Source organism: Mirounga leonina, unplaced genomic scaffold, assembly GCF_011800145.1.
Source record: "Mirounga leonina isolate KUSES-001 unplaced genomic scaffold, KU_Mleo_1.0 Mir_115, whole genome shotgun sequence".
In the NCBI taxonomy this organism is placed as follows: Eukaryota; Metazoa; Chordata; class Mammalia; order Carnivora; family Phocidae; genus Mirounga; species Mirounga leonina.
The window spans coordinates 88,056,825-88,083,941 of NW_023270268.1; the positions used below are offsets into that span (position 1 = coordinate 88,056,825).

Genomic DNA, 27,117 nt, shown 5'->3' on the forward strand with positions numbered 1-27,117 from the left:
CAACGCCAAGCCTGCTGAGACCCCAAAACCCATGGGTAACGCCAAGCCTGCTGAGACCCCGAAACCAGCTGGGAAAGAACTCAAGAAGGAGGTTAAGAATGATGTGAACTGTAAGAGGGGGCATGCAGGAGCCACAGATAATGAGAACAGGTCAGAGAACCAAGGGACAGCCCCAACCTTCAAGGAGAAGCTACAAGATGTCCGTGTGACAGAGGGCGAGAAGCTGCTACTCCAGTGTCAGGTGTCCTCTGACCCCCCAGCCACCATCACCTGGACGCTGAATGGAAAGACGCTCAAGACCACCAAGTTCATCATCCTCTCCCAAGAAGGTAACAAGGGCAAGGGCCGGGAAGAAGGGGGCTCTGTACCAGGGCCACTGTAGGCTCGTGGACTGGCGCTCACAGCCCTCCCAGGAGCCGTGTCCTGCTGCAGGCCCTCGGGTACACGCTCCATCACGGGGCGGTGAGAGGTGGGCGTCTGGTCCTGTGGCCCACGCCCGGCCTCGGCATCTGCCTGGCAGGGATGCTTCATGGCAGCGCCAGCCGTGGCTCCTCAGAGCGGCCCTGGGCCTGAGCTAGAGCCCCACGGCTCGGACGTGGAGAGGGCTCTGTTGGCAGGCGCGAGGGGGCCCGGGGGCTGGAGCCCACCCGGGGTTCGGAGCTGAGGGCTGCATTCGCAGCAGCATTTTAGGTTTGGAGAAGGGTGTACAGTGACGGGACGGCACGGGGCTGTGATTTGGGGTCAAGAACAGCTTGAGTCTTGATAACACTGTGGGTTGGAAAGGATCGGTGGGGGAAAGCCAAAACCCCAAACAGCCCCTACGGCACACACTCCTGGGCGGACAGAGCCACTCGCTTCCTAATTTGGATGAGACTTTGTTTGCTGGTATTTCACATTCTTGGGTTGTGGGGAAAAGGGGGGGGCACTAAATCCTGACATCTGGGGCCTTTTGGGATCTGGAGTTGTGAGATGGGCCAGCTTATACCAAAAGAAGGGATGGGGGTGAGAGGGGCATTTCCCCTGGACTCTCAGTTTGGTTCGAAGTGTTTTAGCCAAGCATCTCGAGCCTGGACGGGAGCTCCCAGTCCAGCAGGTCTCCCACACCCCACTCTGGTGGCCAGTGCTGGAACAGAGCCTGGCCTGAGCTAAGGGCTGGTACCAGTGGCTCTGGACAGGGCAGGGTACAAAGTTCCCCCAGGAAGTGGCATTTTACCCTTAATGGGTGGAGGGTGGCAGCAAAGAGGAGGCCCAAGTGGACAGGTCCTGTGCAGTCGGGATCCGCTGAGATGTCAGAAACACCCCACACCGTGCCGTTCCCCTTTCTGTCTGACTGCACACCCCTCTCCCCTCCTTCATCAGGCTTCCTTCCTTCTTCCTGAAACCCGAAGGATGCATTTGAAGAAAGCAGTATCCCTCTCAGCCCACGATGAAGTTTCTCTCTTCATTCTGCAGCTCAGACAGCAAATCGGGAACAGCTGAGCATTTTGAATCTAAGCGCTAAAAGATTAAGGGAAAATTTACCAAGAGAGAGAAAATGTTTTATTTTCTGCTACTGTGTCGATAGGAGAACTTTCTCGTGTGGATATCTCCAGAGTGGTAGGGTCCTCGGAAGGCATGTCATCTACCCCCCAGCCTCTGCTTGCTCAGTCTCCCTGTGGTCCACACACAGGTGGGCATGGGGGATTACTAGGGTGGGATGAGATGTCCAGGGAAGTGCGTGGTGCACCTTCCCTGTCACCCCTGTGGGCCCCTCCCAGTTGGAAAGCCTTTGGTAGAACTGGTCTGAGACCTTGACTGGAAGCATTTCCCAGGTTACCCTGTGGTGATCTTTCCAGGAAGGATGAAGGGTGGGCAGCCGCCCGTCCCTGGGGCATATGCACAGTGTGAGGCCCATGGCTACACCCACCTCAGGGAAACAGATGTTCGACAGCTGAGGGCAGTGCCCAGAGCCACGCAGCTGCTGTGAGACCTGTGTGGGGCCTGAGAGTGCCCGGAGCCACTAGTTGCTGCTTATAAACAATCCCCTCAGCCGAGCACCGTGAGCAGACCTCAGCCCTGGTCTCAAACACACGCCGGAGTCATTAGGCACGGCCGCTCATGTCCACAGTGCCTTGAGTACGTGGTATCTGCTGTCACTGAGCGTTCAAGGGCTATCCCAGTATCGTCTCTCACAGAAACCACCTCAAAGGGACAGTTTAAGTCCAAACCAGAGGAAGAAGAAATGATTAAAAGAAGGCCAGCACAAGGAGAGGATAGGGAAGGACTAGGAGCGGGGTGGGAAGGGGATGAAGAGACAGCCCCAAATTCAGCTTCTAAAAAATAACTCTGAATATTTGTAATTCTCCTTTGAAAACTAAGAATAGCTTGCATGAATTGAACACCATGTACCAGACGCTGTCCTAGGCCTCTTACACTCATTTCATCCTGCCTGTCTCTCAGACAAGTGCAGTATCTTGCCCAAGGCTGCACAGCTAGGGAGTCACAGAGCTGGGCTTTGCATGTAGGCAGTTGAGTTCTGATGCCCAGACCACTAAGCTATATTACCTCTTAGTTCCTTCTTGTTAGATGTCAGCACAGCTGAGAGACCTTTCAGGATCCACTCTCCAGCAGCATTGTCCAGCAGGGTAAGATACTCAGGGCTGTTAACTCCTCAACATTGTCAGTAGTTGTCAAGAGGCTGGAAGACTGGTGGTGACCTCTGGGCTTGCCAAGTTTCTGGTATTTTCACTGCATGGGCCGGTCTGCCTTGCCATAGTAGGGAGAGTACCTTGTCTTAAAATACCAGCCCTGTTTTCTGTCCATCCCTTCTCTAGAGCCTCACCCTCCAAGTTTCAAGAGCCTGGCTTAGACACGGACCCCAGGGAGAAAGCCTATCTGAAAGCCTTATCAGTGACCACTTCAGCAGGCCCCGGGGCCGGGCATGCTGAGAGGTGTGAGTAGATGTGCTCTCCACAGATCTGGAAAGAGGGGACATACACTCACAGTGATAAAATGATTCCAGCCAAGTGCCAAAGTTGAGCTGGTAGGCGTAGGAGAAGAGGGAGCTGAGTGCTGGGGCTGCAGGAAAGGCTGGTGCTGAATAAGCTGGGCCAGGGTTCCTGGCAGGCAAGGCAGGGGACGTAGGGCTTCCCAGGCAGGGGCTCCAGCAGCAGCAAAGGCAGGCCTGCTCACAGCATGGGAGGGCTGGTGGGGAAGGCATGGCCCATGGCATCCTAGGTCACACTAAGGAACACGATTCTGAAGGCACTAGGGAGCCATGCAAAAGTTTGGAATGAGGAGCAGTGCACACACAGCTAGGGGTTTAGGGGTTTTGATTGACCCCGTGCCCAAAGACAAGTAAGGAGCCTTACTGAAGAGGTCGGGGAGAAAGAGGGACTGGACTAAGAAGGTAGCCATGGCACAGACAGGAAACAACCAGTTCAAGAAGCAAGGACAGGATTAAGAGAACCTATTGCCTGGCTTGGGAGCAGGGGCAGGAGAGAAGAGGAAGGAGCGGAAGACCACTGCATGCTGGTGACTGGGGTCACGCTTCTACTGGCATCAGTGGAAATCAGCTGGTGGTTTGAGGTGATCTGGAGAGGAAGGTGGAGGGGGTGGCTAAGAGGGTCTCCCCATCCCTCACACCACCCTCAGCACCCTCCCTGTCCCCAACTCCCTGGCACTGAGCCCTGTGCTGTTAGCTCGTCTAAGATCAAACTTTACTTCTTCCAGTCTCCTTGCCAGACTGTTGTCACCAGCCTTTGGCCGTGAGAGACTCCCGTGCTCTTCTCCCCCACCAATTGGCATGTACATCCATATACCTACTGCTAGTGGACGCTGTGTTTACAGGTTCAGGAGGCTTCTCGGAACCCTGTAGCTTGGATAGGGCTCATAGCTTTCAGGCTCCCCCAAAATATGGTCATGTTCACCCCATTTAGCACCAAGAAGAGCAGAAGAGGTGTGACAGGACTCGGCTGGAGTTGACTGCTAATTCTGGGAGAGACATGTTGGAGGTACCCTTCCCCTTTTTGCATTCCCAGAGCTGCAGAGTAGATGGTGTCCACTTACAGCAGCGGGGCCTGCGCTCCGGGCCTGCAGGGGGACTGCCCCAGGCCCTTCTGGGCCCTGCAGCCTAGCTTCTCAGGCCTTGGCCTTGGCCTTGACTGAGGAGTGAGAGGGACGGCCAGTGAGCCGAGGGGAGCTCTGTGCTGCTCCTGACAAGCAGCTTCATCTTTATGCCCTATTTCCTGTCCCCAGACTAGGCTTCTCTCCCTGGCAAACATCTCTCCCGTCTAATAATGAGAATTCATTTTTGTTGCTGTTGTCAACTGATGATTCATTTTTCATGACCTTTAGTGTGGGATCTTGCAAAGGCTTTTTAAAAACCTGTGTAAGTTCGTTCTACAAAACACTAGGATTTATGCATCCCCTACTATGTGCAAGGCAGTACTGTGCATGCATAATCGGCTTGAAGAACTCCGAGGTAGGAATTTTTTCCTTTTAGAAACTCTATGGTCAGGGCTTCTGGGTGGCTCAGTCGGTTAAGCCTTCTGCTCAGGTCATGATCTCAGGGTCCTGGGATCGAGCCCTGCATCAGGCTCCCTGCTCAGTGGGGAGTCTGCTTCTCCCTCTCCCTCTGCTCCTCCCCCTAGCTTTTTTTTTTTTTTAAAGATTTTATTTATTTATTCATGAGAGAGAGAGAGAGAGGCAGAGAGAGAAGCAGGCTCCCAAGGAGCAGGGAGCCCGATGCGGGACTCGATCCCAGGACCCTGAGATCATGACCTGAGCCGAAGGCAGACGCTTAACCATCTGAGCCACCCAGGCGCCCTCCTCCCCCTAGCTTATGCTCTCTCATTCTCTCTCTCTCTCTAAAAAGAAAATCTATATGGTATTTTTCAATGGTAGGTTATATGTAACTAAATGTTCATGGCATTCTCTTGCATAGATCCTCACAGATCACCTGCTACAGAAATGTGCTTTGTTGTTCTCAGAATGGCAGATTTTTTTTTTTTTTCACTGTGACTGCATTCCAGGCTCAGGAAAAACATTCATAATAGACACAGTCACTGCCCTCTGAGAACTAGTGGAGGAGACAGGCATGTATTTCAGCAATGGCCATGGGAGACATACTCGGATAAAGGGAAACTCAGGGCACAGAGGAGGTCCATCCATGGCTGGGGATGCTTATAGGTGACAGGGAAGGCACCATCCCTGAGGAGGTGACCTGGAGCTGAGTTGTACTGTCCAAGACATCCTAGAGGACCAGGTTGGGGAGACACTGCTCACTGAGGGCATCCTCACAGCACAGCGTCCAGGGCTTTGGACCACCCCCACCCCCACCCTGCCCCCCCATCCTCCCGTCTTCCCACACACTTAGAGCAGGATGGGGGATCTTCAGACCCCATGGCCCTGAGGGGCTCTCCCAGGGACAGTTCTAGCTGAGCCACTTATTGGATCTTTGATTCTGTGGTGACTGCTCCCATCCCCCTCACCTCTCTCTCAAAATTCCCCACCAGGCTGAGGCTTCTCAAAAAAAAACTCTGGGAAACGGTTTTTCTTCTGGAGGTCAGGAATAAGCTGTCCCACAGGAAATACCAGATTCTTCAATCTGGGCTAGCCTGCCTGGGGGCCCTCCCCCAGCCCACGCACGTGGCCAGGGGTCCCGGCTTTGGGCAGGGGGAAAAGCTGCTTGGTCTGCTGCGTTCCCTGCTGAGGGGCTGAGGACTGTGGTCTAAATGCCCCCACTTCTCCTGGTGGGCTCACCACGGTCTCTGCAGTTGGTGCCATTTGGGCTTAAGGCTGAAGGCAGTGGGGGGGTGGGGGTGGGGCTGAAACTGAAGGACAATCAGGGATTCGAGCAGAAGGTTCACTGGGAGTGGGGTGTCTGCTCACAGAGCCTTAGCCTCAGACTGAAGGGAAGTGGCACGGAGGGGTGCGTTTCCTCTAAGCCTCAAATTCGGGGGCCAGAGGTCATCTTAGCATCCTCCTGCCCTCCCAGATGAGTAGAAGGTTCTCTCTAGGGAGGACAGTTCCCCTCAATCCCAGATTCCTGTGCCTCACAGTCTCACTGTCATGATGGATTTCCTAAAAGTCCAGCCTGAGTCCTTTCTGGGGGTTCAGTGTCTGCAAAGTCTGTCTCCGAGGGACAGTGAGCAGAGATCCCGACTCGATGCCCTCCCTGTGGGAGAATGTAGTGAGGCCTTTCCTGAGAAATAGGCTCTGTGTAAGTGGGAGGGAGGTGGTTGGTAGGACGAAGGTTTCCCTGTTTAGGACATTACCCAGGTGCCAAGAAGCAGAGGGAACTAGTACGCCTCTGCTTTCCCTTCCACCCTCAGCGAGGTTCTCTGAACATCCTTCTATCTGTTGGTCAAGTCTGTGCATCTGCCTAATGGGGGTGAGGGTCCTTTTTGAGATCAGTGCCTGTTGGCCTCCCTTCTGGCCACGCTGCCCCCCACACACGCGTGGGGTGCACACGGCTCTGCCCACCCAAGGCCAAGGGCTTGTGCCGAGCCACCGGCCGGGGGAGTAGGAGGTGGGGGGAGTGCGGTGACCGAAGCCAGTGACTCCAAGCAGCAGGATGCACGTGGCCCTGGCTCTGTCCTCTTCCTTGTGTGATGACTGCTACCCTGACAACGGGGGCAGCTTTGGGCAAGGCGCCATGCTGTTGGCTTGTTCATGTGTCTGAAGGCTGGAACTAGGGTGCCACTGCCCGCCTGCCTGGCCCAGCACTCCCAACCCTCAGCCGGCCTCTCCCACGCCCCGAGGGAAATCCCCCAAGGGGATACCCCAGAGAAGTAGCCAGACCCAGGATGAGAGAGCTTGGGTGGGCAGGGAGCAGACCCCCGATTCCTGTGCATGCCCAGCCTGACTCCTCCTTCCCCCAAGCAGGCCAGACGTGTGCTAGGGGTGGAGAGATCCATGGGGAAAGAGAGCCATCGCCACCCCTCTCTGAGGCAGCCAAAAGACCCTGTCCTGAAGAGAGGCAGCCCCAAAGTGCCCCTCTCCGAGCCCAGTGCCCCTTGTTGGCCTTCCTTCTCAGCTCATTCCTGAGAAGCCAGCCCCAGGATCCCAGGCTAAATGTACCCTCTCCTCCCAGCGGACCTTCCCGCAGGTCAGTGCCCCTGCTGGACAGGGACTCCTGCCCTCCCTCACCCACCTCTTTGTTCAGAACTCCCTTTTCTAAGATGCATGCCCGAATAATTGCTATAAGCTGGGGGCCACTGTTCCTAACCCAGGGCTGTAAACTTGGAGCTGGCTACTCCTCATCTCTCTTGGTGACATCGCAGTGCTGAGGCTCACGGTCCGTCTGCTCCTTCCATTGTATGGGATGCTCTCCAAAGGGAGAGACTGTTCCACTCTCTTCTTCTGCACCTTTCCATTGTGACTCCCTAAGAGAGCTCACTGGGAGGTAGGAAGAGGGTACCAGGATGGAATATATTTAGGGATCAGTTATATTGGACCTGGGTTATCAGCAAAAAGTACCCTGACTTTGATAGGGAGAGAGGGTTGGTTCCTACAGGACCCCCAACTTCTGGGCTTCCAGAGGCTGCCCGTGAGTCTAGCCCTCCCCTGCCATGTTCCATGTGCCAGGGCAGGTCTTGGGCTTGTACCTGCTCCCCTCACCCGTTCTCCCTTTTCCTTCCTAGGCTCACTGTGCTCTGTCTCCATCGAGAAGGCACTGCCCGAGGACAGAGGCTTATACAAGTGCATAGCCAAGAATCGCGCCGGCCAGGCTGAGTGCTCCTGCCAAGTCACTGTGGATGGTAGGTCATGCCCACCCATCCCTGGCACACACAGAGTCCCACTCCTCAGCCCTTCCCTTGCCAGCTTCCCAGACTGCCATCCCTCCCCAAGGCATTCGCTTTGTGGGGTCAAGCCATCGGTGGCAAACAAGGAGACAGAAAAGAAAATGGGAGCTCAACTTGCTGGCCCCATGTGACCTTGCAGCCCTGCCCTTGGCCGACAGGAGGGGCTGCTCGCCTTGGTTGTCTCCCCTGTCCCCAGGCCTGATCCGCACACACAGAACCTTGCTGAGTAGGGAAGCCAGGCACGGGGCAGGAGGAGAAAAGACACACCCACAGGAAAATGACTACATAGTATTTTACAAGCGGCCACTCAGTGCTGGCACGTCAGCCCTGTGGTGAGGACGGAGTAGCGGGAGGTCCATGTGGGGCACTTCCTCCAGGAGGTGAGTTGGGGCTGCGTCTTCAGCTAGAGGGGACAGGCCTGCCTCTGTAAGAAGAAAAAGTCACCATGATACAGCAGAGGGAGAGAAGGAGACACGTGGGGGCCGAGGGCTACCAGATCTGAGTGCAGTTTCCGAGTGAGGGAAGGCTGAAGCCAGGCTGTGTTCTCGACTCTTCTTTCTCTCCTCCGTCTGAAGTTGAGCATTAGAGCCTCAGAAGTAGAACCAGCCTTGGGATGATGGAGGCTACCGCCCTCATTTTAAATGGTAGGAGACCAAGGCCGTGGAGAGGGAAAGCGTCCTGCTTCGGGTTCCCCGGTCCACCAAGGGCCAAGCCAGGGCCAGAAGTCCATCTTGGGCCTTCCCACCCAGAGAGCTTTCTTATTATTTCGTTACTTGCCTGGAACTGTCTAAAAAGGTAGTGTGGGGGAAGTAATTTCTTGCCCTTGAGATGCCTGGTTAGTAACTCTGAGTGACACATGGAAAACTAGTGTCCAAATAAGGCAACTCAAAGGCCAACTTTGTTGTTCTTCTGACTCCTGAATATAATCACTTGGGTCATGAAGTCCTGTCCCATTTCACTGCCATTGCCCAAGATGTGGAACCTATGTGCCCGTTCTCGGCTTTAGAATCTGGTTTCCTGGTCATAAAAACCGAGATCTGTGATATATTAGGAATGGGAGAAAAGAAAAAAAGAGTTTATTTTTTAAGAAAAAAAGAGCCTTGAAAAGAGACGTTTAAAAAGAAAATACAGTAGCAAAACAAATTCAATTGTCAGTAGCCAGTGGTAGAGCCAAAATGGTAGGAGGACTGTGTGTGTCTCCCTGGAGTCCTGTGAACGCGTTTGTCACAAGGGCTCTGAGTCTCAGGAGCAGATGTGATGTCAGTGTATGGTCTGTTCAGAGCGGGGCTCGAAACGTTGTTTTGAGGCTTTAGGTAGGGCCTGGGGCTATCAAGTCCTCCCCGGTGTGACCTGCCTGTCACCCACCCAGGTCAGATTCCTGCTTCTTTCTAGACAGGTGCTGCAGTTAAAAAAAAAAAAAAAAAGTGTTTTTGCGAACTTGACTCCAAAAGCCTATTTCTAACAGCCCGCCCTGAGGACCTGTGCTGGATCCAACCAAGCTAGAAGGAAGCCCAGCCTGCTAATGAGAGTATCTGCTTTTGGAATCCCTGGACTCTTCGGGTCCTATTTACACGGCTAGCTGGAGGCAGGATAGTAATTCATTCTCCTTATCGGCAAAATGTCAGCACCTTTTTGAGAAACAGCAAATGTTTTATTTTTAAAACCAAACTTTGTTTTCAAAATAAAATCTTCTTTTTCCCTATAGAATACATTTGGGGATTTTTTTTTTTTTTTTTTTTTAAGGTTTGGGGAATTCATTCTGCAACTTATGGGACTTTTCTTGCCCCTAAGTTGGTCTCCTTCTACCAGATTCCCTTGTACTCTCGCTAATCTTGATCACCATTATTTATCTCTAGTTTGGCCTAGGGCTGTGGACGAGGAGCTGGGTCTTAGGAGAAGAGCTAGCAAAGGGATTGGAGGGAGACCAGCTGAGATAACAGGACTGACTCTCAGTTAATTGGTTTTTGTTTTTCAAAGAGAAAAAGGGCAGCCCCCTTCACACCCACTCTTTTCCCTGTTGCTAGACTTGGAGATATATTAGTGTCCTGTGTGTGGGTGGCCTTCTTGCCATGTCCAGTTTTATTTCTCCATCACAAGCCACCTCTAGACAAAGGACTGCAGTTTCCCTAACTGTTCTCCTGCCACCTCGCAGCACCTTTTCCCCTCCTGGGCTCCCCTCAGCCAAACTGGTGTCCTGTCCTTCTTCCATCCCCTGATCCTCCCAGTTCTCCCTGCTCCCCAAGGCCATAGTACCTAACTTAAAGACCCCGGGGGTGGGGGCGGTCCATGCACCCTTTGAAATGATATGCAGAATTTTGTGCATTTGTGGATTAGAGCATTTTTCTGAAGAGAGAGCCCATAGTTTTAAACCAAATTCTCAAAAGAAGTCAGAAATTAAAGTACATGGAAGAACTGCTTGCCCTAAGAAGTAACTGAATTTGCAAGTTCATTCACGCTGTGGGGTCTCCCTGTCTCTCTCCAACTCCAGCTGCCTACTCAGTCTCTGGATAGGACTGCATCCCTGCCAAGGTCCCTCTCAACTAGAGGTGGGGACTGTAGCTCATGCCAACGTCACGCCGGCCCTGCCCCCTGCAGTCATGAGCTATCACTCACACAGCCTGTGCCAAACACCATGAAGACTATACATCTGTATACAATGATACATTTCAGGGCCTCATAAAAATGACATTGGCTCGTTGGCCGAAGTATCAGCTGTACTCCTGTTTTTCCCACTGATAGTAAAGACAAAGGGAGGTAGCCTTTATCATTCAGCACATCTGACTATTTTAATCATGCTGCGTGGGTCTTTGCCCTGAGAAAAACTTTGCACTTTCTGAATTCTGGTCACACCCCTGTTCCTTCCAAGTGCAGCAGAAGGCAAGTGTCAACTTATACCCCAAAAAGCACCTGAAGCCTGGAGTGGATAAGGACTTGCCAGAAAACTCACCCAGAGGGACAAGAGCTGACCTCCCAGATCTGCTGTGCCCAGAGACCCTTGTGCATTTTGAGTTTATACAACAGTCAGGCATGGTACCTCTCAGTGGGAAAACCGAGGCTCGGAGGGGGTCAGCAGCCTTCCCGGTCACACAGTTCACAGGAGAGTCTCTGGGTGCCTCTGATCCCAAAGCCCATGCCCCTGAAGCCACCATGTGCAGGGAGTTAGAACATGAGTCACCTTGGCAGGATTCACACCTGGGCGCACCTGGTTCTGAAACCTACCATTTCCATGACCTGGCATGGCCTCTCTGTCTAGTGAATAACATGCCAGTGTCCGCTCTCTGAGACATCCAGGTCTCCCTTAGTAACAGCCCTCCTGCTGGGAAATCCCCCCATACTTCCTTGCAGTCCTGCCCTTGGCCGACAGGAGGGGCTGCTCACCTGGTTGTCCCCCCATCCCCAGTCCTGAGCCCCACACGCAGAACCTGGCCTGAGTGACCGATTCCCTCTTATTCAGACTCAGGTGAGAGGTGGGGAAACAAAACTCTTTGCAAGCCAAAATCCCAAGACAGGGCAGCTTAGGCTGCCCTTCCCCAGCTACCCTGGCTGAGGGCATCTGGCCTGAGCTACCGTTGAGATTAAGGGCTTTGTGACCAGGGAGAGTCGTCGTGCAGATGCGTGGTAGGAGGTGACGTTCCAGTGGGCACATCCCTGCCATCATTCATCCCAGTGCCAGGCACTGCTTAGGGGCTAGGTTAAAAGCAGTGAACAAAAAGGAAATTCCTATTTTCAGGGACTTTACATTCTAGTGAGGGGGAGACGGTAATACAGATGAACAGATCTATCATAGAATCTCAGGCAGCAGCAGGTGCTACGAAGGAAGCAAAGCAGGATGTGAGGAAGGGAACGTTACTGTTGGAGAGGGTGGTTGGGAGGCCTCTTTGAAAAAGTAATGATGGAACAGAGGCTTGAAGGAAGCGAGAAGGAGTCTGGAAGGAAGAAGGAAGAGGGAAGGGTAAGAGCGAAGCTCTGAACGGAGACTGTGCCTGACGCATTCCCAGCCGTAGGAAGGCCAGGGGAGCTGAGCCGTAAGCCAGGGGCCAAGAGGTGGGAAGTGAGGTGTGGAGGACCAGCAGTCAGATCTGCAAGGCTGTAGGCTGTGACAGGGAGACCAGACTTTATTCTAAGTGTGGTGGGCCAACTCTGGACATTGGGAAGGATCACTCAGGTGACCACAGTGACCAGACCCAGGATGGGTAAGAGGGAGAGTAGGGAGACCAGCTGGATGGTTGCTGTGATGGCCTAGGCAGGAGTTGATGTCAGCTTGGACTCCATGCAAGAGGTGGGAAGTGATCAGATTCAGAACCTATTCTCAAGGTAGAACTGATAGGATTTGCTCATGAGTTGGAAATGGAGAGAGAGAAAGGGAAGTCAGAGGTGACTTGGTTTTCATGGGGAAGCACAGATCAACAGTGGTCCTACTTTCTGGATGGGCATGTAAGGGGGTGGGGGACAAACCAGAATTTTGCACCTGTGAAGTTTAAGATGTCCATCAGACATCCAGGTGGGCATGTCACATAGGCAGGCCTTTGGATGAACCTGGAGTTGAGTTAGGAGGTCAGGGGTGGAGCCAGGATATGGGGAGCCATCCACATAAGAGGCCACTGAATGTCCTGGGATTGAGCGAGGTCCCTAGGGTGGACGTGGATGGAGGGGGCAGGAGGAGAAGGAGGGCAGGACAGAGGTCTGCAGAGGAGACCGAGAAAGAATGGCCACAGTGGGACAGGAAGAAATGCCGGAGAGGGGTGTCCCCGAAGCCAAACGGTGGCCACTTCAATAAGAAAGGAATGATGGGATCAGTGTGTCAGATGCGGCTGCCGAGGAGAATAAGGTGAGCCTGAGCACTGGCCATTGGTTTTGGCAACCCGAGGCTGATTCGTAACTGTGACAAGGGGGTTTGCAGCGTGATAATGGACCAGCCTGAATCAGGGCGCGTAGGGTCTGAGCGGCCTGCTGAAGTCCATGTGGCTAATAAACTAGCTGGCTGGGCATCTAAGCGCAGCCTTGGCGCCTCGCTACCGCGCCTCCTGCGGCCATGGCCAGCGGGCAGCCCTGCCTGGGACCGAGTGGATTTTGACGCACCCTTCTTTCGTTGGCCAAGGTCCTGCCTTAGTAACAAGTCTGTTCCCACTTTCACTTTTGTCCTTCCGGTCATCACAGGCAGCTAACACGCATTAGATGGAACTAAATAAAATTGCCGTTCTGCTAGGCCAAAGACACTTGAATATTGGCAAAGGTATGGTTCAACCCGAAGCAAGCAGATAAAGCATGTAGCATCATGCCAGGCACCAACTAAGTAGCCCATCTCATTCACTCTGTTGGGGTATGATTCCTGGTTTCCTGGTGAAAGAAACTTGCCCAAGGACTCAGGCCCCAGACAGCAGAGCCAGAAAGAAGCTTGTCTCCTGCCTGGAGCGCCCTCTCTTCTGATGATGCCAGCTTGCTGCTTGCCTTCAGGCAGAGAAAGAGGCCAGCCCTTCTGCCCTGCCCCCTTGTGGAGCTCCTGGAAGCTTGGACCCCCTTCTAGAAGCCTCCTGACACCTCATTCCCCCTGCCTTAGGCTTATATCTCAGGGAACCAACCTCTTGGGGAAGACAGAAACAAAACTGCTGCCCTGGAGGCTGGGTCCGAGCTAGCCCAGGAGTGGAAGGGGTGAGCCGTTGCCCATATAAGGACGCGTTTTCCACTCCATGTAGAGGCCCCCCACCTCTCCCTGCTGCCATCTTCCTCCCCCATCCGTCTTTGGGGGCACAACCAGGCCAGCAATGGACTCCAGCCCTGGGGTCCAGATCTAGAAATGGAGTTCAGTTTCATCACCAACTGATTAAAATAGAAAATACAAGCTGCGCTTAGACTTGTATTACTATTATTTTTGTCCCCTGGGCATCCATGCAAGCACAAAGCTGGTTCTGATTAAGCACATGGTCCTTCCAGCCCACTCCTCGCTGCCGTTCTCACGGAGGGCTAGTGGCTTGTGGTGTGTGCCCAGCCCCCACGGGGCGGGAGGACTGCTGAGGGAGGAGGGAGCGAGTCTCACCCCTGGTGGGGGTGCTCCAAGTCTAGGGGTGTGCCTGGCTTGAAAGGGAAACTCGAGTCCCTTTCCTCATGGTCGGATGGAAAGATAAAGTGCACAGAACTTCTAAGAACAAAGCTCAGAACACATGACAGTAGTTTACTCTCTCGTCAGTGTCAAGCCAGCACTCAGAAGCTGAGCACAGATGCGGAGGCGGGCAACACGCAGCGTGCGGGTAGGGGCCGGTCAGGCAGGGCGTTTTGAAGGTGGAGAATTTTAAAGCAGATGCGGAGGAAGGTGAGGAAACGTGGTAAGCAGGAGGGGTGAATTCGTAGGTAAATGATCATTTTTCTCCTTTTCCGAGCACCACTCTCTCCTTTGAGTTTTTTTAACACTGTGCTGTAGAGGAATTAAGTGTTATTTCCTTTGTGCAGATGTGGAAATAGAGACCCAGAGGGGTTGAAATGATTTGCTGGTGATCCCAAGATTGCTGATGACAAAGCCAAAGCTAGAACCCTCCTCTCTGGGGTCTGTACTCTAAGGGTGCTTGGAAGCGAAGGCCGACACAACCCTACGAGGAGAGAAGGAGTCCCAGTCTCTGTGTCCCTTCTTTAGGGACCCAGGAGCACCAGGTCTCTCATCCTTTGCTGGCTTTTGCCTCCAGTTATGCATCAGTTAAAACAAGAACAACAACAACCCTGATTCTTTTTTATCTCCCTCCTGTGGTGTCCCAGAACTCACCAGAAGAAAGACAGGCAAAGAGAGTATCCAAGCCGAGGAGCACAGAACTGTCTATGCATACTTGGCTCTCTCCTCCTCTTCCTTAAAAAGGGGGAGAACAAACACATTTTGGGGTGCAGCTTTCTGTTAATTGTCAGTGGTGCCTGTCAGGTCTTGAAGGGAGGGCCTTAAACAAGGGAACCACAGACTCATGCTCTGGTGTATGGCACCCTGATCCCCAGATATCAAGGGAAGCACTGGTCGGCATTCCTGTCTCTTAGACTAGTCCCCGAGACCTCCCTGGGCCCCACCCCCACCTCTAGACACGCAGGCACATATACACACATGTACACACACAGCCTGAGGAGAGAGACGGGGAGTGACATATTAAAATCATCTGTGGAGCTTCTGGATCCTATTGACACCCAGGCCCCTAACTAGACCAATTAAACCAGGATTTGGGGAGTGAGAGACCTAGATACATGTGCTGCTAATGGGCAGCCCATGTTGAGAACCACAGAGGTTGACAAACATGTGCTGAAGATTTTTCTGTAGCTGAGAATGACCATTAGGCCTGGGGTAAATACCCAGTGTGAGGAAATGAAGTCATCCCCATCCCCTCCCCATGGGACTTTCTGCTTCTCCGTCCATATGCACGTGGAACCCCGTGTATGGCCGGCCCGCTGAGGAGACCGGCCACAGGCAGCGTCAGCTAAGGAAGACAGGGACCCCTGACTCACCATCTGGGGTTCCTTTTGCTCTAACAGACGGTGGCAGAAGGATAACAGTGAGGAATGGAGGCAGGGAAGGGGGCCAGGTTATCAAGTGCTGCTTAAAAGGCCTTCTTCCAGCTGTTTCCTCAGGACCGTTCCCTGTCATTCACTGCTAGGAAGCTCTTCTTAAGGCCTACCCTTCATCATTCCTGTAGTGACATGTGTACAGCTTTCAGCTGACTTCGTAGGAGATTGTCTCCCCGGCCCTGAAGGCCTGTGTGCCTTGGAGCTGCCGGTGAGCCTGGACCGTGCCTGCACCAGGCCTCTGCCCCTGATGACCCAGCTATAACTGAGAGTGGGCAGGCTTTAGGTGGGGAAGGCAGCCTGACTCTTTGTCGGGGGATTTACATGGGCAGATCCACCATCTGAAGCAGGAAAGAGAGGCCAATGCCATATAGAAGGAGCAATGCATCCAGATGGGAGCATCAGAAGTCCATGTGCTGGGAAAGGGTTCATCCCCAGGCCCTAGTTCTGTGCAACCTGTGTCCACCCCGCAAAGCCCCAGGAGCTGGCCTGGGAGAGGGCATGTATTAGCAGCTAGGACTGCCCCGTCTAGGAGTCAGGACAGCAAGATGTCTCTTCCTCCCCAGCCAAGCCACAGGAATGTGGCCCAAGCTTTGGCTGGAAAGTCCCACCCCCCCTCCTTCCTCCCTCTGAGCTTCCTCTCGTCAGGAGCAGGAAAGGGAATGGCAGGAAGGGGCTCAGAGCGGGAGGCTCCCTCCTAGCACATCCCTGAAGAGAGTGCCTTGTAGGGAAAATGCTCCTGGGGAAAATGCTGGAGCATAGTGATAGCTGTTTAACCAGCTGCTTCTTATCCAAGTTCCTGGGTGGTTTCCCCAATACTTCCTGAAGCCCAGTCTCCTCCGGGCCCAGTAAGGCCTTTTATGCCCCGCCCAGTACGATGTTTTTCTGCTGCCCCAACAAGGGAGAGTTTCCCCTGGGCTTGTCCACACTTGGCATTAATATGGATGAGGGAATGTGAAGGAGAGGCTTGAAGAGTTGTACACCCACCCATGTCCCATTTCAGGTCTACCCAGAAGGCTCTGCAGGGTTTCATGGGGTTTACTTTGAGGAGGGGGGCAGAAGCTCCCATAATGGGCCCAAGGCTCCATCCAGGGGTCGGGAAAGGCAGGCCGGCTGTCTGCTCCTAGGCCTTCATCTGGTCTGGAGGTCTGTCAGTGGCCACGTGTAGAAGGCAGTCTGAGAAATCAGAAGGTGCAGGCCCCTTTCAGGCCATGAGCCAAGGGCAAGGGCCTTGTCCTCTCCTTCTTCTGTATGAGAGACCGCTCTATACAGAGCAGGCTTTGGGAAATGCAGAGCGGTTAGCCCAAGTGAGTGAAGGCCCAGTGAAGGGAAAAAGATGGGAGAGAGGTAAGCAGAGGGCACCGACTCTCCTCCAGCCCTGCCAGTGATGGGATTCCTGGCAGCACGTGCCTGCCGTAGAGGGGAACGTGTTAACTAGCTCCCAGGACAGCCTGTCTATCCATCTTGCCTGGGCGACTGTGCTCTCTCCACCTGCTTTATAAGGCGCAGTGGAGTGGACGCTCCTTCTTTGGTGCTTCTGTGGAGTAAGGTGCCCAGTGGCAGGCGCCGTCTGCCCAGCAGGCACTGGGGGCCCCCAGAGTGGAATGGGGAGTGGGACGGGGTGGCGGGGCTCTAATTTTGGTCGGGGTGGGAATTTTTTATTGAGATGCCTCCTCGGCTCATTTCCCTGGGCAGTAGCCCACTGATGTTTGTGGTTACCTGTTCTGTTCCAGATGCTCCCACCAAGGAGAATGCCAAGGCCCCAGAGATGAAAGCCCGGAGGCCCAAGAGCTCTCTTCCTCCCATGCTAGGAACAGAGAGTAAGTACTTGTTCAGCTCCTCTAGGCAAGCCCAGCACTGGGGGCCAGCATCATAGCCCCAGCCCCCTCGCCTGCACCCCAGCGAGCCCTAGGAAGTCCCAGTGCCCGGGCCAGTGGCCACATGACCCTGCCCACCTCTCCCCGCCTCCACACGTCCACGTCCACTCGCCACCACATCCACTCAGGCCTTCTGTACTTCTCACCCAGTCTCCTCCCGATTCCTCCCAGGTGAGTCTTTCCTGCTGGTAGACCTTTCTAAGCTCAGATCTTACCACTCCTGGCTGCAGTCCCAGACAAGGGAGCCTCACACACGTCACCGTCCCGGCACACCTGCCACACTTGTACACGCACATTCGCACGTCGGCCTGGCCCTTCTTTCCAAGCCCGCCCCCAGCCCCTCACTCCTATCTTAGACTCAAGCCAGACTGGGCTCCCCAGTGTGCATTGGAAATGCCGTGTCCCTTCCAGCATGCCTCAGCTCTGGGAGCACCTCCCCTCGTGAGACAGACTCCCACCGAAAGGCCACCTCATTGCTTTCAAAGTGACCCTGGCCTCGCGCACTCACAGAGCGCTCAGCAGCGCCCTGCTGCCCCGTGTCTGGTGATGTGGCTGGGGCTCACTGCCCTCCAGCCCTGAGGGCTGCCGCTGGGCCTTGCTCATAGAAGGGCCTATGGAGTCTCCTAGAATCGGGTTGCTACTGCAGTATAAATAGCTACTCAGGGAAGGAGCTTCTCCAGTGACTCTCCAGGACAGTCTCCCTCTTCCTGGGTCTCAGCTGGAGGACCAGGGCCCACTGAGCTATCAGGCACAGCACGCAGGGCCCACAAAAATATCTAATCTCTTATAGAAGTGGAAGAAAAACTAAACTTTCAGGTCAAAGAAAAATGTTTTAACTCATAACGTTAATATATTTATCTTTATACTAGTACAGCTGTAAAATATAATTTGTATGTATGTGTATATACATATATATCATTTTTTTTCTTCTTTTTTAAAATGGAGGAAGGGGTTCATGAAGGCAAAGGTGCATAGAGACCACAAAAGTCATAGTGCGGTCCTGGCTTCCCCTATTGATTAATTATTGGTCTCATTTTATTAAAACTCTGCTTTGAAACCCCAGTTTTAACAGAGGGTATGGAGTGGCTTGAACATCCCCCATACACTCTATGTTTAAAAAAAAAAAAAGACAAGCTCTTAATTACCCATACTAATGGAGCAAAGTGACTGAACCTGATTAATTAAAAGGCTGAGTCTCTTTTTCTGTGACAAGGCAGAGTTCTGTGACTTAGTTTTATTCTCTTCTTTTCAGAACTACATATTTACCTTCCTAACGATGAGCTTGGGTTCCTTGTGTACATACCAGCCAGCTGTCAGGGGGATGCTCAGCCTTCAGTATGTGGGGTAGCCAAACTGGAACTGTAATGTCTAATGGATATTTAACCAAAGTGGGGAGCTCAGATGATCAGGAATGGACATTTAATAAGTTGCTGGAAATGCATAAATAATTGTAAGAAAAACCTAGTAAGAATGGGTTGGTGATTTTCTTTTCCAAGAGGATTGGGCCTGTGCTCTCTTTGTTACAAGAAAATGGGATCTTAGGAGAGCACCCGGGGCCTGTGACATAGGGGTCTGAGCCATCCTTCACCTCTCCTGGGAGCAGAAGCTAGAGCGCGTGGAGTTTGAGCTGGGTCGTCATCAGCCTCCTGTCCTCAGCTCGGGCACGTCCATTCCAGGCAGATCCTGGAGGAAGTGAGGTGTGGGGTCAAGGGGAGAGCGGTGAAGGAGAAAACAGGCTGGAGACAGTGAGCAGCCCCGAGAGCTGGGCCTTTGTGCTGGAGGAGGGAAGGCTGTGGGAAAGGCCAATCAAGTTGTCATCGTCCAATTCTGGGATGGGAACTCTCAACCCTGCTGCATATTACATTCACCTGGGGAGCTTCTGAAACCTCTGCTGCTGGGATACCCCAGCTCAGTTAAATCAGAATCTCTGAGGGTAGGATCCAGGCTTCAGTATTTGTTCAAGCTTCTGGCCCATTCCAGCGTGAGGCTGGTCAGGCCTGAAGCACGGTGAGCCTGCACTGTTGGGCTGGAGAAGCAGAGGGAGTCTCCTTTCCTGCCTCTGTTAAGTATGGTGCTGCCTCGGGGCCCGTCATGCCCAGGTCCTGAGACTATCTCTGGTACCAGCCCACAGTCTCCACTCTTTAGGGAGGGAGCAAGATGCCAGAAACAGAGCTGGAAGCAAAGGTTCTTACCCCTCTGGAAGGAGTGCGGAGTGGGGCTCAGTCAGTGGTACTGCTTAGGGGAAAGGGCAGGGCTGATGGAAAGGGCTTGTCTCCCTCATAGCAAATAAACACATTCATGAGTGGATTAACTCCAGCAGACCCCACTTGTCTGTGGAAGGGGACTTTTACTCTAGCCTTTGGGTCACAGTCACAGACAGGACAGACGTCTTACACCCCCCACCCCAAAGAAATGGAAGAGTGTGTCTCCATGTACAGTAAGGACCCCTTTGAATGGTCCATCCGCCCAGCCTCTCATCACCCCACCCATCACCCCCTGGACACAGAGAGCTTCAGCAGGGTGGTTCTGGTGGCCCCTCCACCTGCTTACACACCTGTGCTCAGAAACCTTTCGAATTCTCTGGATGCTTGTAGAACACCATGGAGCTTCCTTCCTGAAGGCTCCTGAGAAGGTAGCTGCTCGGAGATAGAAAATGAAGGAGGTGTCTTTTAGACCTGCACCTCCAATTCTATTCTCACTTTTGGGGATAATTTGTAGTATTTATTAATTACATATGTATGCATTCTTCCTTAAACATGCTAAGAAGTATAGAAATGTGCCAGGGACAACATGAAAGCCCTCTTTCATCTACCCTCAGTTCTACTCACCTCCTCAATTATATTCACAATTGTTTTTTTCTGAGGATTTACATATGCAGATGTAAATACATCATGCATTCTGGACACCTCTGCAGCTTGTCTTTTTCTCTTACCATAGCCATCCTTCATCCCAGACATCTCTGACCCCATGAGAAAGTCTAGATTCTCTTGTCCCCGAGTGTTCTGGCTGTATATGTGTGTTCATTTTTTTCAAGGGCTGGGAAGTACCTAATCTAACTAGGAAATCCATCTCTCCTGCCAGTAACCGAGGGAAGGCCAAGTGTTTTTCTTGTCAAGCAGATCATAGCCAGATCCCTCCCCACACGACCTCCGCACCCTCAGCTGTGTTGTTCAGTCCTGTGCGCGAGCTGTCAGGTGTGAGGGTAGATGGCACATGTCCACGCAGTGGCCTGGGAGCCCCTAGGAGTCCTGCTGAGGACCGTGAGGGGAAAGCCAAGTCCATCGGCCAACCCAGGTGGCAGGATGGGAGGAAATGGACAGAAGTACAAGCTAACGTGCCAGACCCCAAGTCACAAGTCCAGGAGTGAGGAGTGGCAGTTTGCGGTGATTTGGGAGGCGGGGAACTCTGGGCCAGGTTAGGAAGGAGAGAGGAATGTGATGTGGTTGAAGTGGAATGGTAACATTGCTGAAACACTGGAGAAAGGAACTGCACAGATGCCAGAAGGAATGTTGTGAGCACCCCTCCCTCCCCCCACCGACCCAGGTGCTCACTTAGCACCTGCCCAGCCCCCGTGCAGCAGGTGTCCCGTCAGGTGCTCAGGCTCTGTCACTTCAGACAGGTCTCACTCAGCTGAGCTACGAGTAGTTGGTCCCATTTTATAGAGGAGCAAAACTGAGCCTTAGAGACCTGAAGTGTCCTGCCTAGAGTCTGACAGCTGGTAAGATCTGGGAACTGTGAGGCCAACCCTGACCCATGTTCCTGCTGCAGAGCCCCGTGCCCTGCTGGTCTCAGAGGCATACTTTGTGCTGTCCACACACACCTGGGCAGTACTCCCCCCAACCCATGAGGGGGCAGGGGTCTGCTGCCATGGGAGCTGAAGGGACGAGGAGGGCGACCCCCACCATGCTCGCTGGGATCCTCAGACCTGTTGGGGTATTTGCCGCAAGCCTCCCAAGAGGAATTTTTTTATGACTTTATTTTGATATAATTTCAGATTTATAGAAAAATTGCAGTAATAGTAGAAGGAACTCTTGTATACCCATTACTTAGATCCACCAATTACTTACGTTTTGTTCTATCACCCTAGCATTCTCTATGTATGTATTCCTATAAATTTATTCACCATTCATGATATTCATACAGATATAGATACACTATGTATATATTTGTATATATTCACCATGCATCATATAGATTAGATCTACATACACCATTTAGGGATAAATTAGAGACATCATGCCCTTGATCTCCAGATATGTCATCGTGTATCTCCTAAGAACATAACCACAATGCAGTTATTAAAATCAGGACATTTAACATTAAACCCATACTACTATTTAGTGCATGGTCTATATTCAGTTTTTGTCAATTGTCCTGATTTCCTTTTAATGCTACTTTTCACCCCTCATTGGGAACTTACTGTTAGCACTCCTAGAACACTTCATCCACTCCTCCAGTCCAGAGTGGTTGTCCCCTACCTTTGGAGAAAGAACAAGAGAGAAGTGCACGGGCCCAGGGGAGAAGCATCTAAGACTCTGCCTGGGTTGAGTAGGCATGGGGAGATGGCAGCATCCTCGCTGGACCTCCAGATGCCCCTTTACTGTGCCTGGTTCTGGGGCAGTGCTCGGGCACAAGACATAGCCAGAAAAGCCACTAGGCTAGAAAGCAAGGGACAAAAGTCTTGGTTCTGCCTCTGATTGAACATGTGGACTTGGTCAAAGCCATTTGTTTCTGGGCCTGTCAGATGGGGACTATCTCCAACTGAGCCCAGGCTTTTCCAGCTCTGACATCAGTCTATTCAATGAAGTGCTTTTTTTTTTTTTTTTTTTTTTTTTTGAGTGATACAGTTCAGGTGGGAGGTCAGCTAACTCCCCTTCATATCATCCAATATGTGATGGGTTGAAGCTACAGTAAGTATCACTTGTTTTACCCGATAACAGAAACATCCTGATGGGAAGGAGGCTTTAAGCGGAACGTCCAGGTCTCGGGTATTCCAGCTGGAGGGGATTGGCATGGAACATTGATGGGGCTTCAGAGCTTGTTTTAGAGAATACAGACGTGGCAATGCCAGGTGGTAACAGACTTGGGGATTCCTCCTATCAGTCTGTAGAGCTGATGGTCTTTTAGAAAAGAGATAAATGAGCATAGGGCACTTTGATAACTTGAGGGCAGGAACCAGGGCCTGTTCATTTCTGAAATGTCAGTGCCTAACCTGAGGTAGGGATATAATAATCATTTGCTTTTTCAAATAGATTCATGAGTTCCCAGGCTTTAAGGGTCCCTGCCTCTATTGCACTTCTGGGATTTGGGGATGATGCAGACAGAACACCCCTTTGTACTCTGTGCATGGCACTGGCCTGACATTGGTCACTTTGGCCTCAGTGACCGTGATGGGCCATCCCAGATTATGCTTTTTAGATACCTTTGCCTTGGCCTCCTGTATGTGTCTCTCTCCAAAACCAAAAGTCACGTCAACTTGAAAGCATCTTTGGATGTCCGAAGTAGTGCCCAGGTTTCCTGAAAGATTCCCCCAGGATCACATCTTTCTTTTAAATATTCTCTTGAAGTCATGGGGAATGTTAAGTCACGATAGGATTCAAAGAGCTAGAAGGAAATGCTAGACGGGTTGAGATTTGGCATCAAGATTTGCTTGACACTGGGATCCTGGAAGAAAAACTGGGGTATCTCCACAAATGCCTTTGAAAGCTGGTACCAACTCCCAGGGTCTCTCTACCCAAGTGTTGCTCCGTGAGGAGGGATAATGCCTAAAGTCACCCCCCACCCTGCCACGCATGGGACCCTGTGACTTCCCCCTCCTCTCCTTCCCCAGTCTTCCCCTGTCCCGTGATCCCGTGAAGTGGGAGGATGAGTCCTCCCCAGGGAGGACGCTGGTGCTGCCTTCCTGGCCATGCCAGGTGCCTCTTGCACAACCATCCTGGCCTCCTGTGTCCTGGGGGCTGGGGGATGAGTGTTTGCAATGACAAAGAAGAGCAGTGTTCCTCTGGAATCTTCTTGTATGACAGCATTTCCTATGAGGGGATGTTAATTCTGGGGAAATGACCAATAATCCTCCACAGGTCTGTCTAGAAGGACATCCTGGAAGGGGCCCCGTGTGTGCCAGCAATGGGGAAGTGTTGGGGGTTGTCCCAGGGCCCTGCGTCTGCCCGAGCACAGGGCAGTGGGATGCAGCCTTCCCTCCTCCGGTCCCCACAGCCACCCTCCTTCCCTGCACAGCCCTGTGTGTGAGTGCGCCCTCCATACTTCACCCAGCCTGAGTCACCTTCAGAAGCCTGCAGTAGAAAGTTAATGCTGATTTGGGGAATTGCAAAGGGTTTGATGTCTATTTTTAGTTAACTACCGAAAAAGGGAAATGTCCCCAGAGAAGCAGACATCCAGGGACCTCCGTGTACCCGAAGCTGTTGGTGCTACCTCCCTAATTTTCCTTTGCTTTCCATTGTCTCAGACCCTTTTGACGCTGAGAGACCCACCCTCAGCCTCTGTACATATCTCCCAAGTGCTTGCTCAGGTCTTCTGCCCTGCTGGTTCATGGGAGAGGCCTCCTGTGCCTTCAGACTGAGCAGTCTGGAAGCTTCTGTGGACACTGACCTCCTCCCCCATGCCGGGGCAGAAGGAAGGCTCACCAGGCAAGGAGTCAGTCAGGGCTTGGGCAGGCTGGGGCAGAAGCAATCCGTGGGTTGCTCAGACAGGAGGCCACCCTCCCCAGCCCTGCCCCCGATTTCCCAGCAGGCTTCCAGGGTCAGGCTTTGATTCATGATGTTTTCACTGGGCTGCTTCACCTCTTCCAGCCTCAGTCTCCTCTTTAGAGTAGAAGGCTCAGCACCCGACAACAGCTTTGGTGTAGTTGGTGACAGAGCAAGGAGGCAGCTCCTTCTCATGGGAAATCGCACAGGGACTCAAGCTCCAGGGCTTTATCTCCCAGGATCAGGGTCACAGGGCTGGGGTGGAGTGTTCTGGAGCACTCCCAGGTTAACAGAGATCCCCAGGGGCTCCGCTCATTCCTTTAATAGCTTTCCAAGCATGTGCCAGGTACCGTGCTAGGCACTGGGGGTACAAAAGGTGAACAAAATGGGCCCTGTTCCTGTGCCCAGGAAGCTTGCTGTGGTGTATGCGTGTTGGCCGTGGGTTTCTGCAGTTATGATGCCTCTGGTGAGTGCTGACATATGACCACCTCGAAGGGGTATGGAGCCCAGCCAGGCAGTAGTGAGGCGTGAGCTGCAAGCTGCTGGAAGAAGGTACCAGAGGTGGCAGAAGAGCTGAAGGCAGAAGGCTGGTGCTACAGAAACAGAAAGACATTGGGTGTGGGGGATAGAACAGCCCCCTCCAAAGGGTGAGGCAGGGCCCAGCAGCGTCAGCATGCCCCAGACAGCCAGGAACTGTATTTCTAGCAAATTTCCCAGGAGTTCATAATGCACACTCAATTTGGAAAACCACTGACATTGAGCATCAAGGGCCTGGGTGACTGAGTTCCCCAAGAGGGAAGAGTAAGAAAGAAGATGGGATGAGGGCTGGGGACGGATCTCGAAGGCCCTTGTAAGATGAGTTGGACTCAATCTTCAGTGGCAGTGGCTGACATTGGAGAGGTTTAAACAGTGAACTGATGGCCTCGGAATGATGGCTGTATTAGGGCGGGAACAGGGGCCCAGAGGCCGAAGAGGTGGTACAGTTGGGACTAGAATAGTGACAGTGGGGATGTGGAAAATGGCAGACCAAGGAGGTATTTAGTGGGTGGAATTGACCAATGTTAGTGACAGGAGATGGTAGGAAGGGGGCCTTGGGAGGGGCAAGCAGCAGGTTTGGGGAAAAAATCCTTGATCTGCTTTTGCACGTTGGGCTTGCACTATATGCCAGGGGAGGGGACGGTCAGGTAATGGGACGTATAGGTGGGCTGAGGAGAGAGGCCTGGGCTCCAGCTAAAATGAGAGAGAGGGATAAAAAGAGGCACTCTGAGAGCAGCAGTGAGCAAAGTACCCCAAGGGCATCCAAGTTTGGGGAGCAGAGCTAGGCCAGGAAGAATTGCTGCCTGGGGCTGACCCTCTGGGCAAAAGGACTGAGCTCCTCCTCAGAGGGACGGACCAAGGGGCAGGCAGTGGGAGGATATTAGCTGCTAGCCTGACCATGTGGCCAATAGCTGCCACGGGATTTGCAAAGATCATTGGATTTTATTTTCCTTCTAGGATATTCCTCTCTGGCAATGGCTGGTGCAAACGTGTAAGGTGTTGGAGAAGGGAATGAGAGACACAGGGCTGACATTAATAATAAGACAATAAGATGGGTGACTGCAGAGTAGAGGAAACTAGTTAGTAACCCAAGGAGAGCTGAGAGTTTTAGCATCTGGACCAGCAGGAGTGTTACCTCCACTGAGGACTTGCACTGGGAGAAGGAGCTCCAGGAGCAGCATGAACGATGTCATGTAGGTACAGAGCTCAGCTGACACAGTGTGACATATGAATAGGTGAAGGAATGAACAGAGAAGTCCCCTGGGGATCCGTCTGGGGAAGAGGGGTGACTGGGGTGGGGGGCTGGTATTAGAGCATGCTCTCTGTACGATACCTTCTTTACAACGTAGCTTAATGCTTTACAACAAATTTTCCTTCTCCCCTTCACATTTTGTGAGTGAGGGAACTAAAGCTCTGAAAGGCTAAGTGACATGCTTTACGTCACACAGCTCAGGGAGCGACAGGGCAGTAACTAAACCCAAGCCCAGCTCCAGAGCCCGTGCCCGCTGCCTTTCTGCAAGGGGACAGAGAAGAGTCTCGAGGGCCTGGATTTGGGGATGGAGTAGAGAGTGAGCTGGAGTAGAGGCAACAGGAGGCTCGGGTCCTGTTTCTACCTTGGCCACATCTGGTTTTTATGAGCCTGATGAATCACCTAGGAATCTATCTCCTTTTTCATGACCTGGAAACAATGTGAGGTGCCCTGCTGGCTGGTGTTTTGTTGGGGAAAGAACCCAATGGGGAAAAGGACGATGAGATCGTGGTTTAGACACCACAGGCACTGAGTCCAGCTCTCTGTGAGAAACCAGGTTTTAGAATCGGGATTCTGCTTTCCGACCCATGAAGTATGTTCTTCTAAGCCCTGAACACAGTTAATGGATTTCAGCAGATGCTTGTATAAAATATGTATGGCAGAGGATACAGAACTTCATTAACATTTAAAACTGTCTTTACTAATAGGAACCAAACCAGCTTCAAATGCTAACCAATGCAAACAGAGGAAGATGCAAATGTATAGAACAAACATAAAATTTTGGCCCTCGATCCATTTAACGGTGACACAAGAAGATAAGAGACTAGTTCGGGCTCTACTTCTAACCATGTAGGTTTACTGGGGCTGCCAAGAATAGCGTAGAGTGGGACTTTGGGGTCGTGTGATTTCATGCTGTGCTGCCATCGTCCTCCTTGTTTGCTCTTGGCCCACCATTCCAGGCCTGTCGCGCTCCTTCCCAGCCTCCAGAGCCCATCCACAGCTGCGTCCATCCCTACGGCTGCCACAACAAAATACCACAGACTGGGGGCTTGCCCAACCGAAGTGTATTGTCTCACGGTTCTGGGGGCTGAAGTCCAAGTGCAGCGTGTTGGCACACTTGGTTGCTTCTGAGGCCTCTCTCCTTGCCTTGCAGATGGGCACTTTATCACTGTGTCCTCACGTGGCCTTTTCTCTGTGCATGTACCCCGGTGTCTCTGCGTGTCCAAATTTTCTCTTCTTTTAAGGACACCGGTCCATTTGGATTAGGACCCCTGCCCCATGGCTTCACCATAACTTAATTACCTCTTTAAAGCCCGTATCTCCAAATATGGTCATATTCTGAGGTACTGGGAGTCTAGAGTTTCAACATAAAAATTGTGGGGGGATGCAGCTCAGCGAGTAACAGCAACCCCACACAGCTCCTCTGAACAGATGGCTTT

At 52.5% G+C, this 27,117-nt stretch overlaps 1 protein-coding gene across 1 annotated transcript in view; it reads left to right on the forward strand.

Moving 5' to 3' along the window:
• MYLK (myosin light chain kinase) overlaps positions 1-27,117 on the forward strand; it is a 177,039-nt gene that overhangs the window by 94,755 nt on the left and 55,167 nt on the right. The window contains 3 exon segments of the mRNA XM_035000007.1: positions 1-329; positions 7,626-7,742; positions 17,048-17,134. The exon segment at positions 1-329 is cut by the window's left edge and continues 10 nt beyond it. Coding sequence (XP_034855898.1) covers positions 1-329; positions 7,626-7,742; positions 17,048-17,134 — 533 coding nt within the window.